Source organism: Polypterus senegalus, unplaced genomic scaffold, assembly GCF_016835505.1.
Source record: "Polypterus senegalus isolate Bchr_013 unplaced genomic scaffold, ASM1683550v1 scaffold_1176, whole genome shotgun sequence".
Lineage (NCBI taxonomy): Eukaryota > Metazoa > Chordata > Cladistia > Polypteriformes > Polypteridae > Polypterus > Polypterus senegalus.
The window spans coordinates 5,808-19,426 of NW_024381038.1; the positions used below are offsets into that span (position 1 = coordinate 5,808).

The window sequence follows — 13,619 nt, forward strand, 5'->3', positions numbered from 1 at the left end:
GAGAAAAAAATGAAATGTACCAATGGTCCTCTACCAGCAAGGGGGAAAAAAAATGAAAAACAGCATCCCCCAATGTAGTTTTGGTCTGTTTCCCCAAGCATAAAACCCCCTTGGGTTTTTTAAAATAAAGGGGAGAGTAGTCCACACCCAGAGTCAGCAGGCAGATCTTTTTTAAGCCGTCACAATTGATGTGGCGCTAACTGAAAATTTCCCCACAATGGTTGTGTCGGTCACATAATAAAAGGTGAACAAGGGGGTTGAGGGGGTCCGACGGACCCTGTGTAGTGCCTGTGTTAAAGGTAAAATGAGTTTATGGATGTTCAGTCATGTAGAGGTGTGTAGGTTTGGGAAATTGAAACTGTTCAGAGGGAGTCAAAAATTTAGCAGTTTGGGGTTACCTTTTGGGAACAGGTGAAATGCTGAGCGTAAAAAAAAATTTGGGCCCCCCGAGAAAGGTTTTTATCCAGATCGCGGATGGATGAGGTAAGAGATATAACCCCTTTCAAGGAGATAAAAAAACACAAAACAGGGGTACCTTTTTTAACAGGCAGATGACCTAGTAATTTGGTTCAGGGGATTTTCCATATTCAAGATCGAGGGGCCCCTTCAAATTTTAGAATTTGAAAAACTTAAAAAAAGGGAGGGAAAACCTATAAGTGGAATACCTGGCCCTTTTCATCTAAACCAAAGGGGGTAATTTTCCTAGCATTAAAAAGAAACTGTCATACCCTTTCGAACTCCATCTATAAAAAACCCCTTTTAAAAAGTAAGGGGACCTGTGATGTATGGTATGTGCCTTTCCTGAAGTTTTCAGAGTTTTCATTTCAGAAATGTGTTATACAAAGTATTTGTTCAGATTTCCCTTACAGCAATTTTTAAAAATGCCGGGGAAATACCTAGCAGTGGAAAGGCTGACTGAGCACTGATAAAAATTACTTTAAAAGCAAAAACTTTAAACTAACATTTTCCTAAATGATACCATGTGTTTAGTGGTACCATAAATATTTCAAGCAAATATTTTTGAGCAGTCCAATATATTGGCATAGCTGTTGTAGTGAAAAAGGTACTGAATTGAATCAATACAAACTATGTTTTTAAATGAAGCATCAAATTTTTTAAAATATTACCTGCTCCACAAGCCTGTCTAGGCCTCATTGCAGTCCATGAGAACTGGTTCACTTGATTTGGGAACTCCAGCTTCAAGAAGACAACGCCGGTTGCTTTTGGAATGCCAGCTAAAAAACATACATTGACATGAACATGTTGGCATCTTCACTTTCGGTTAATGTACCAGTTGTACAAAATCATTCTGAGGAACAATCTATTTTTCTTTATATTGCTGTAAGGAAACTTCTTTTTTTTTTGAGGTAATGAATTTCTAAACGGCAGAGGTTACACAGCCTCCACTAAGTAAAACCACTAACAAATTTAACACACCATTAATATCTACTGTATATAAAAGTATCTGGGCTATGGAGCCCATGACCAGAAATGGATTAAGCAGGTTTCACATTGTTATGCTAGGTTATAACTAGCAAGCCACCAAAACAGAGACAAATCAAGACCAAAGAGACATGATCCCATGTCAACATAATCTTGCCCATGAAGAGTACAAAGACAGTATTGGCAAAGAGACTGAAGTTCAATCAGCAGGAGGCATCTGAAAAATCTTGACTTGCTACCTCCTTTCATGCAAAATTATGTTTTGTTCTGTATTTAGCATGTGAGAACGTGCATGGCATAGCATAGCAACACTGACATCATTACTCTGCAATGCCTTGAGGATAATAATATACTCAAAACAATGGTGAAACAAAATGACAAAACAAAAAAGAATTCAGAATGTGCTCTACCTACACGCCTTCCTATTAAATTTCAAGACCTAATCTTCATTTCTGTTCAGTTCATGATCAAGGCCTTTTCCTTGCAAAAGACTCTATGTTTTAAACATCACCCTAGGCAGGGTTCAATCACGTCCTGAGAGCCACAGTGGCTGCAGGTTTTGCTCCAACCCAGTTGCTTAATAAAAGCACTTATTGCTAAAGTAACACTTCTGCTTCACTTTTAGTGATTTTGAGCTCTTATTGCTTAATTTTGTCTTAAACAGCTATTTTAATTGTTCCTTATTATCAACTAACATGCAAAATGACAAGAGAGAGCAGCATTTCTCCATTTAGCTTATTTACATTTACACCTGTGTGTATTTATCTGCACTATTGGGTTTAATTAAATACTTGGAAGAAAAATGAAGAGAAAAAGTGAAGGACTGAGAATTACTTGTCCATTTTAGCCTTCAAATCATTTGCATGATAGAAAGGGAAAGAAAATCTAGGATATGAGAATGACCTGACATAGCAGAGTTAATTTAATTTCATAGCTTGTTAGTGCTTTATTGGCAAGAATTGCTTCTAATTAAGCAACCAGGTCAGAACAAAAACCTGCAGCCACGTGGCTCTCCAGGACTGGGATTGAGGACCCCTGGTCTAGGGTCACTTGCCAACCCATGGTAAGGAGTGTAAAGGTTGCTCTTTTCTTTGGCTACACTGACACAAGCTTGAGCTTCCTTTACAGTCTCTAGAGTCATTGAACTATTGGGCTCTTTGTGGAAGACAAATGTCTCTCTATCTCCTTGTACTAATTCATGTCTGAGAAGTAAGCTTTACTGAAACCAAGTAACAGCATGCTTTGTTTTAGCAAACAGAAAATGTTGTGCAAAGGACTCAAGGTCTAAGCATTCCACACATGAGTCTGCCTTTATCACGTTGTCCCTTAGCTTACATCTGAAGCTATAACAAAAGGAGCCAAGAAATCAAGTTTTACAAGGGACGTTAAATGGGCTCAAGGTTTGTGTATAATAATAAATGTGTTGACTGTTACATTTTATAATGATATTAAATCAGCATTCTAGGGGTATAAAACTGACTCCACCCAACAGACGGGTTCAGAAGAGCCCTGACACTGTCATGTACATTTGATTGTCTGCTTTTCTGAAACTCTTCACTGTGACTTGAAAATAAAGCTGCTTTATAACCGCACTCTGCTGTCGGGTCTGAGTTTTCGTCCACACTCAAAAGCCTTAAAGAAGAAAGTCATCAGTGCAGATCCTCATCTGCATATTTTAAGGGGAAATATGGTCCGCTTTTAAAAGTACCAGCCTCACTGACATGCTCTGAAATGGTCACATGGTCCCTGTAATGGCAGACTAGGATCTCATGTGCATTGACTTATTATTCAGGTTGTCTTGTGCCACTTACCAGCCCTCAATGTTTACGCCACATCTTTGGTAATGGGTTAGTCACCCCTGGCATCTGTTGGGCTTCCAGCCTTCTATTGTGCACAGAAAACATTGCATTTTTCTTTTAAGGGTACCCCGTGCAATGGCACTGTTACAGAGCACCTAGAGCCATACCGAACAAACTAGGATGGGACAACAGACAAACAGACAATAATGACTATGCAAAAATGCAGAATTCTAGTTTATTCCAGACATACCATCAACTATTCACAATAATGCCTCATAAATATATACAGTTCAAATCAAGAACATTAACAAAACAAGAAAATACGTGCAGGTGCTGTATAAAAATTACAGTTACTCCAAAGCAAAAAGTGATGAGACAAAAATCCAACAAAAATAAACAAAAAAGAATTTCCTTCCTCCTTCTTCATTTTTAGACAGTTCAAAATGACAGAAAGAAAATTAATCAAAAACTGGAAAAAATTAAATAAATAATACACAAAGACAATAATGAAAACTGGGCACCCACAAACACATTACTTCCACCCAAAAATATATACAAATCAGAAGTAAGCTGTCCTACCATTATTTACAAGCTTAAACGCTCATCCCTCTGCTCCTATCTGCTCAGCACTAAAGAAGTTTTTGCAATGCCAAATAACAGTCAAAGATGACCCTGGCTGTCTGGACTTCAGTTTAATACTGCTAGCATGTTTACCTGTCCACTATTGTTTATGCCTTCCGATACCCACAATAATAAAATATCATCAAGTCTTGCACCCCACATCCCTCCTCTGATTAGATGCTGTGTCACTAATTTGTACCTTCCTTTTCCTCTCACGACATGTGTTACAACCATGTCACCCAAGCTGCTCCTTCACCTCTACAGGTAAGCTGCACCATAAATTTTCACTGACTTTCTTTCTCTTGCATTCTTTCTCTGCCAGTAGCATCTTACTTGCAGTGCTCTGCTCTTGCCTTCCTGCAGTGGCTTTGGGCATGCACTGCCAGCAGGGTGATTTCACTTGAAAGCATGCCTATGGATAAAATAGCAGTTTTGGACACAAGCCTTGGGTAGTGCCAGTTCAAACCAGGAGAGCCCAGAGAAGACTTCAGACTCGCTGGCCTTCTAGAAAGGGTCAACTCAGAAGGGTTCACCAATGGCCAGCAGGAATACCACACCACTGCATTCTCACCACTAGAGTTCTAAAACTGTGATGAAAGCTATAAACCACTGCAAGTGTATTAAAGTGTCTGCAGACTCGACTTACCCCACATCCTTTTTCTCTTGTGTTCCTTTTCTTGAATCTCGTGTATTTTGCCATTATTTATTCTACTTCTGTGAAACTCTGCTTTCTTGTAAATATAGGAGGGTGTTCTTCATTAAAATAAGCCTTGTCACCCTTAGACCTTTTACAACATCTATCCTATCTTGGGAGTCATATTTTCACTTTCTTCTAATATTTGAATTATACTGGAAAACCTTAAATTTAAACACATTGAAGATGTTATCTGATATCTGTCAACCATCACAAATAATTAAAGGTTCTTGCAAAATTTAAGTTGTAGAGTAAGTAAAGAGGTACTGTAGGGCTCAATTATTAACAATGAATTGTCATTTCCTTTTCAAGGGTGCCATGAGGCTAATGATGAACATAGAACCCTGTTTACCTGAAGTAATGTGGACTGATGTTACTTGCATAACTGAAAAACTCAAAAAAAAAGGATGGCTGTGTTATTCCCCAGTTTAACTGTTTGATAGTTTCTAGTTTTAATTTTACAGAGAGCATAACATGCTTCTGTTTCCACACATTGTGATATTCAAGACAAAGACGAATAAAAAACTAGAAATGTATAAACACAAAATCCTCAGTGAACAAAATCTGAGAGCATTTGTGCACGGACAATGTTATGATACACTGACAACAACTGATGGGTATAGTTGGGGTGGGATGTGTGAGTCACACCCAATTCCCACAGTCACCAGCTCCCTCAATCAGTAAGTTGAGGTTAAAAGTATAGCATTTACAAGCTTGTTACAGTATTCACAGCAATTTTTATGAATTATAAGAAAATAGTGTATTACACTTCAGATTCACCATGGATAATGGGAACCTTGGATAATCTGGGTTCTACTGTAATGCAATTTTGGGCCTGGTGTTCTGAGTATATAATCTTTGTTTAATATGTCAGCGTATCATCTGTGCAAATTAGACTGAAACTGAATGAAGTCTCATGGAACATCCATTTTCACCAATGAACACCTCAAGTGTTTGTAGTTAACTCAAAACTTTAAATGGTAACAACTGTCTCTTCTTCTGTCCATGAATTCACTCTTTAATAACAATAAAATGGGCTTACAACTAGACCTTTCTGTATTGCATAACAATAATTCATTTAATTGGATATACTTATTTTTTCTGTACATTATGCTTGCATTTTTGCTTGGGCCTGCTGCCGTAATTGTACCTTTTTCATCTACTGTACATAAGCATTGTTTTTCATCATCTTATACAATTAATTTCTATCTAAAGATATTCAATGCACTTTTTCACTATGAGAGGGCTTACAAATAAAGGAGTTATTAGAAGATATAAACAGTATATGTCTGTCTTGTAGGTCATAATTATCCATCCATCCATTTTCTAACCCGCTGAATTCAATACAGGGTCACGGGAGGTCATAATTACAATACATTAAAAATACATGAATTTCCTTGGGATTAATAAGATCTATCTATCTATCTACATTAAATGACAAATATTTTAAAGCAAACATTCCTTCAGACTTGTCTTTCAAATGATGATTTCAACATCAGGTTTTCTCTCAGTGCTTCATGGTTTGTCTCATGTTACTTTGAAATATGCAAGTGTAATGGCTGAATTCATGCTTTTAAGGAAAATGACATTTCTTTGTGTTGCTTAGTGTAATGTGCTATAAACCAGTGTTTTAAAGAAAAGGCAAAACATTTTCACTACATTCATAATGGCTAACATGGTACAACAACCTAGTATTACATTTCTGGGTAAATGACAATTAAGTAGAACGGAGAGTATTTTGGGATTAATAAAGTATGTCAAATCAAAATCAAATAAAAAAATCTTTTTCGGAATATATCCTTTGCTAACTACTTCTAGAAGTTTGATGTGTTTTTGCCTAAAATGGTATATATGATACGTATGAAAATTTTATACTTGAATTCTTTTTATCATCTCTCTTATTCCTTATTAAAAAGATGTGTGGTACTGGGAACTTCCAGAGAAACTTGTGTGGGCTCTTAATGTGACTATCCTTCCTGATTTACTGAAGTTAAGTTCTGAAATGCCATGTTGTATCTGTTATCAGTTGAGATGATTTTCAGTTTTTCAACATTACCACTGGACATACTTATCAAATTATCTAAACCATTCCCAATAATTTTAGTCGCATGTTTGGTAATTTGCTGGAGCTTTTAAAATTTTGGTTGGTCACAAAACCAGGCAATGAATTTGACAGTGACTTACAGACTGAAACACTGCTATAAAACAACAACATGAGGTTTTTGTCTCAGTTTTAAATAGTCTACGTTTATAAAGTATAAATTGTGTTTAGAGTTGTTTTTTGTATTTATATTCCAATTAAAATTATTATCTAAGGTACCGCTAAGTAATTATGTTCGCCACTATTTTTCCTCCTCCCATAGAACAATGATGGGTAAATATGCAGATTTCCGCCAGTCAAATATAATTGATTTGTTCTTTTTAACATTCAGAGTAAGTTTTTATTACACCAATTTACCAAACAGCCCACTTAATTTAAATAATGGCTTTCATCCTTCTCGGATATGCATCCTATTGGTATACTTGATGACAGAACAGTTGTCATTGTTGTGTCTCAGGTCACATGTGTACAAGTGTACAATCGCAAATTATGAAAGAGCTTCAACCGTACAGAAATGGTACAGAAAGACAATAAACTGAAGGATATATTCCCAGAATCACCCTCCTTGCATACAGACAACCACCAAACCTCAAACAACTGATTGTCCGAAACTCTATGTGTGGCTCAGCAGCAAGTGGCACATCTCCCTGCCTACAGAACAGGTGTGGCACCTGTGCACATATCTACATGACAGATAAGTGAGTTATACCATGCCAGCAGGAGCATAAAATAAAGGGTTCGTTTACATGCAAATCTGCTAATGTGGTCTACCTAATCATGTGCATAAAGGGGCCTCAACACTGGACTGTACTGCACGGGAAACTGATCAGACATCGCCAGCGAATGAACTCACACAGATTTCCATATCAATCAGAACAGTATTGGTCTTCCAGTGGCGGCACATTTTAAAAGTAATGGCCACAGCATAAAAGGATCTGAGGGTCACTGTGCTTATGGGTAATTTCAAGACCCAACAGGAGCAGAGAGAATGAGAATACAAACGTATGCTTAAATTCAACACTCTACAAAATGGTCTGAATAGAGACAAGAGTTTCATGACCAGATATGTGGACTATCAGACTGATTGACCAGTTGGCTACATCAGAGGCCAATCTTACAGACAATACACTTCAAAAACCTTACAGGACTTTCTAGTGATGGTTATCTTATCTCTACATTTTATTAGTTCATTGTTTCTTCTTTGAGGGTTAATTCATCTCAGGTGTATTCATTTTGCTAACATTTGAACAAAAAGGTTGTTAAGATGAAAGAAAGAAAAAAAAATCACTTTGCTGTCCCAATATAAGGGAGAGTATTTTTATGTTTCTTTGTTACACCTTGCCTGATGAAGGGGCCTTAGTTGCCCCAAAAGCTTGTATTTGTAATCTATCTAGCCAATAAAAGGTGTCATTTTACCCTACTTTCTCCTGTATCAATCTAAGGCTAACCTGCATCAACACTCTACTGCCAAGTGTACATAGTAATGGAGACAGAAGAGATCCTTGAGCAATCCCTATATTTGACAGAAAGACATTTGAAAAAGTGCCTTGTAATTTGATTGTCTGTAAATGATATAAAACAAAGTCCTAAATCCTGAAGAACACCATACACAGCTGTTAGTGGGTTAGAGGGATTGTGACCATTATAATGGAATTCTAGCAGCGCTTCTCAACGTTTTAAGTATTTGCAACCCGAGTTTTCATAACAGTTTTAATCGCAGCCCCTAACATTTTTTGAAATGTAGATGCATATTTTTTATACCTACTTAACTTTTATCGACATTTATCTAACTCTATATTTATTTTTCTAGTATCAGAATGTAGTTTAAGTTATTTGTTTTGGTTTCAACAGATATTTTTCATATTTTTGATTCTGTTTTCTTTTCACATCTTCACGCCCCCACCCCACCCCACCGGGGCCCGCCTACAGGTTGAGAACCACTGTTCTAAGGAGATGCTGCATTTTGATTGTAGGCAATATAAACAAATTCTGATAATGATGTAACATTATAACATTCTGAAATGTGAATATGTCTGAAGGTTGGAGGACAATACTTATTTGAGTGTTTTACATTATGTACTAATGGCGTAACAACTGTTATGACCATTTTTCCTCAGTAGTAGTAGTAGTCTCTTGCTACTCTCTTCATTGGTCTCCAGAGTTATATGGCCCAACATAATTATTCTTGTTGCATCCCAGGAAATTAACAGCCAATGAGTGAACATAATAATTGACAATGGGTTTCTAGCACTCAGTTCTTCTTGTGAAGCATCCGGGAGTTCCCAAGTGCAAATATAAAATATAAATAAACATGGACCCAGATTTATGTCTGATTTCAAATTCTATGACATAAGCATAATGCATAACATGTTTGGTGGACATCAGATAACATCTTCAATGTGTTTAAATTTCAGGTTTTACCAGTACAATTCATGAATTAGAAGGAAAGTAAAAATGTGATTTTCTTAAGACTGGACAGACATTTAATAAAAGGTATAAGGGTGACACAGCTTATTCTCAATTAAGACCCATTTCATATATTTTAAGAGAAAGCAGAATTACACAGAAAGTAGAAAAAAAAAGACAAAATACAAGAGATGCAAAGAAAACAACAAAAGGGGAAAGAAGATGGTCCCCTCGAAAGAAACATGTAATTTTTTCTCTGTGTAATAGAAGCCTGGAAGTCCAACAGATGCCAGGGATGACTAGCCCACTACCAAAGATGAGTGAGCAGTCATTGAAGGCTGGCAAGTGGCTACAAGACACCCTGACTAACAGGCAATGCATGGTGCCCAGCCTGAAATATGGGCATTATACTACTCTTTAAGAGTATGGGCAGAGATGACCGCTACTTAAATTATACAAAACTATATTTTCTAGTTTTGAACATGTTGAAAATAAATGTTTTCTAAATGTGCAGGATACTGAGAAATTTATTAATAATTTTTTTTAGTACAATTGACTATAACATTGTGTTAATTCACTTGCTCAAACCATTCTTTAAACAGCTTTCAGTTAATTCAAAATGCTGTTGCAAGAATCATCACAAGACACAAAGTATGAAACATAACTACAATCCTCAAGTCCTTACACTGTCCCTAGTTAAACTTAGTGCTGATTTCAATACCTCCATTTAAATACATAAAGTATTAAATGACCAATGCCCTGCTTATTTATCTGAACTTATCATTACTTACAAAGAGAGTGGGTATTAAGATCTCAAGATATCAGTCTACTAAAGATTCCAAGGATAATTAAATAAGAGTAGGAGGCCTGAACTTTTAGTTACAGGGCCAATCACTCGATGTGGAGAAACCTGCCTGCTTATTTAAAGGATGACCCTTTGCTTTCAGCTTTAAGACTCAGGCTGAAGACTCCGACTTTTAGTGTGGATACTCTGACTACAGCTACTCTTTGTTAGTCATTTAAATAATATATATATATATATATATATATATAATATATATATATATATATATATATATATATATAAAATAAGATTTTTTTGAAAACTATTTGCCCCTTCCTGATTTCTTATTCTTTGCATGTTTGTCACACAAAATGTTTCTGATCATCAAACACATTTAACCATTAGTCAAATATAAACAAGTAAACACAAAATGCAGTTTTTAAATGATGGTTTTATTATTTAGGGACAAAAGAAATCCAAACCATGGCCCTGTGTGAAAAAGTAATTGCCCCTTGTTAAAATAACCTAACTGTGGTGTATCACACCTGAGTTCAATTTCCTAAGCACCCCCAGGCCTGATTACTGCCACACCCGTTTCAATCAAGAAATCACTTAAATAGGAGCTGCCTGACACAGAGAAGTAGACCAAAAGCACCTCAAAAGCTAGACATCATGCCAAGATCCAAAGAAATTCAGAAACAAATGAGAACAGAAGTAATTGAGATCTATCAGTTTGGTAAAAGTTATAAAGCCATTTCTAAAGCTTTGGGACTCCAGCGAACCACAGTGAGAGCCATTATCCACAAATGGCAAAACATGGAACAGTGGTGAACCTTCCAGGAGTGGCGGTTGACCAAAATTACACCAAGAGCGCAGAGACGACTCATCTGAGAGGTCACAAAGACCCCAGGACAATGTCTAAAGAACTGCAGGCCTCACTTGCCTCCAATTAAGGCCAGTGTTCACGACTCCACCATAAGAAGAGACTGGGCAAAAACGGCCTGCATGGCAGATTTCCAAGATGCAAACCACTGTTAAGTAAAAGAACATTAGGGCTCGTCTCAATTTTGCTAAGAAACATCTCAATGATTGCCAAGACTTTTGGAAAATACCTTGTGGACTGATGAGACAAAAGTTGAACTTTTTGGAAGGCAAATGTCCCATTACATCTGGCGAAGGAACACAGCATTTCAGAAAAGAACATCATACCAACAGTAAAATATGGTGGTGGTGGTTTGATGGTCTGGGGTTGTTTGCTTCTTCAGGACCTGGAAGGCTTGCTGTGATAGATGGAACCATGAATTCTACTGTCTACCAAAAATCCTGAAGGAGAATGTCCGCCATCTGTTCGTCAACTCAAGCTGAAGCGATCTTGGGTGCTGCAACAGGACAATGATCCAAAACACACCAGCAAATCCACCTCTGAATGGTAAGAAAACAAAATGAAGATTTTTGGAGTGGTCTAGTCAAAGTCCTGACCTGAATCCAATTGAGATGCTATGGCATGACCTTAAAAGGCGGTTCATGCTTGAAACCCTCAAATAAAGCTGAATTACAATTCTGCAAAGATGAGTGGGCCAACATTCCTCCAGACCCTGAAAAAGACTCATTGCAAGTTATCGAAATGCTTGATTGCAGTTATTGCTGCTAAGGTGGCCCAACCAGTTATTAGGTTCAGGGGAATTACTTTTCACACAGGGCCATGTAGAATTGGATTTTTTCTCCTAAATAATAAAAATCACTTTAAAAACTGCATTTTGTGTTTACTTGTGTTATATTTGACTAATGGCTAAATGTGTTTGATGATCAGAAACAGTTTGTGTGACAAACATGCAAAAGAATAAGAAATCAGGAAGGGGGGAAATAGTTTTCACACCACTGTATATATAATATATATTGTCACACACGCTGAAGTTGGGGACCGTGGACGGACCTAATACGCTTGGGAAGACATTCACCGCAGGGAGCGGCGGGTACTAACCTTTCTCCTTTATTTCTTGCAGAAAAAGACCCCACGCTATAAGCCTCCTTCTTCCCAGCAGCACATTACTTCCGCCTTCCTCCGCCCATTGTTCCTGACGCCATCGATCCCATTTTCCCCACGGTTCCTTCCCAGCATTCCTCCACTTCGCACCTCCTCCATAAAATGTCCCAACGCATCTTTGGTGTCGGTATATGTGAAAGTTTTCTGTTTCAGGTATTTGACCTTTTGATTTATTTGGTGTGAGAATTTTACAGTATACCCCAAACCTTTATGTTGTGTCTTGATTCGTCTTTACAATATATATATACTAGAAGAATAGAAGTAGTGTGTTAAATAAGTTATGAAAAGAAAAGGAAAAATTGTAAAATAACGTAACATGATTGTTAATGTAATTGTTTTGTCATTGATATGAGGGTTGTTGTCATATCTATATACTGTATATATATCTATATATATATATCTATATCTATATGTATATATGTATATCTGTATATATATATATATATATATATATATATATATATATATATATATATATATATATATATCAAAATACCCACGCTTCGCAGCGGAGAAGTAGTGTGTTAGAGAAGTAATGAAAAAGACAAGGAAACATTTCGAAAATAACGTAACATTGTCAATGTAATTGTGTTGTCATTGTCATGAGTGTTGCTGGCATATATATATATATATTGTCAGGGATGCCAGGGTCAACGACCCGGTCGGGACGCCGTGAGGGACCGGATGTGGGTCTACGCCCACCCTGGATCACATGGGGGCCGCCTTCCTGGTTGCTTTGTGGGCCATGGGGTTGAGGGCAAGGAAGCCCCACCCTGTAGGGGCCTCGTGGTCACCGCCAGGAGGCTCCCAATGCCTTGGGACCTGTTACCCGGGAGAACAGCCGCACTTCCGCACACTGGGACGGGCCAATGAAGGAGGTCGGGAATCACCTGGAGCTCATCCGGAGAATACAAAAAGGACCGTCTCCCTTCATTCAGAGCTGGAGTCGGGTGGAAGAAGGACAAGGCAAGTAAGGAGTGTGGAGGCGGCCCAAAGAAAAGGCATTTGTGTGGCCAGGACTGTGTGTTGGGGTTCGTGATTGTCTCTGAGTGACACTCATAATTGTATATAGTGTATATAATAAATACGGTGGTGGTGAGTAACAACATGTCCTACTGTCTGTGTCCGGTTCTGCCCCAAAATATATATATATATATATCACACACACACACATATATATACATATATACTATACATATCTACATATATACTGTATATACACATATATATATATAAATCTACATATATATATATCTACATATATATATTGGGGGTGGGACTCGATTAAAAAAATATAATTAATTAGAGGCTGTGTAATAATTGATCTTGATTAATCGTATGTAATCACACATGAAATTTGCCCAAATTGCAATTTTTTTAAAATTTAAAAGGGTTTTAGTGGGCAACAGAATCAAATAGACATGGACATGAATATTGTAAACTCAAGCTCTTTTAATTTCTGAAAAAAATGCTTTTAAACTGCATTTCAATTCAAACAGAAACAAAAATATCATCCCTGGCTAAAATTGGGCAGACTTAAAATAAAGTGGTATTTTAATTACTTTAAGTACATTTTCAGAATGGTATTGTCTTTAAATAATAATAACCAAAATTTCAACATAAATTGCAGTTTTCTTCTTAAAAAATAAGTCAGAAAATAAAAGGTAATTTGAACAGCAATCTTTAAACTCTGAGTAACCTAGCCAAAATTATTTTGTACATTAGGC

General features: G+C 37.0%; 1 protein-coding gene across 1 annotated transcript in view; it reads right to left on the reverse strand.

The window, feature by feature from the left end:
* Positions 1-1,127: 1,127 nt before the first annotated feature.
* LOC120520473 (adhesion G-protein coupled receptor G7-like) overlaps positions 1,128-13,619 on the reverse strand; it is a gene marked incomplete at its 3' end in the record, with an annotated part of 32,167 nt that continues 19,675 nt past the window's right edge. Inside the window, exon 4 of the mRNA XM_039742811.1 lies at positions 1,128-1,235. Coding sequence (XP_039598745.1) covers positions 1,128-1,235 — 108 coding nt within the window. The remainder of the gene's footprint in view (positions 1,236-13,619) is intronic.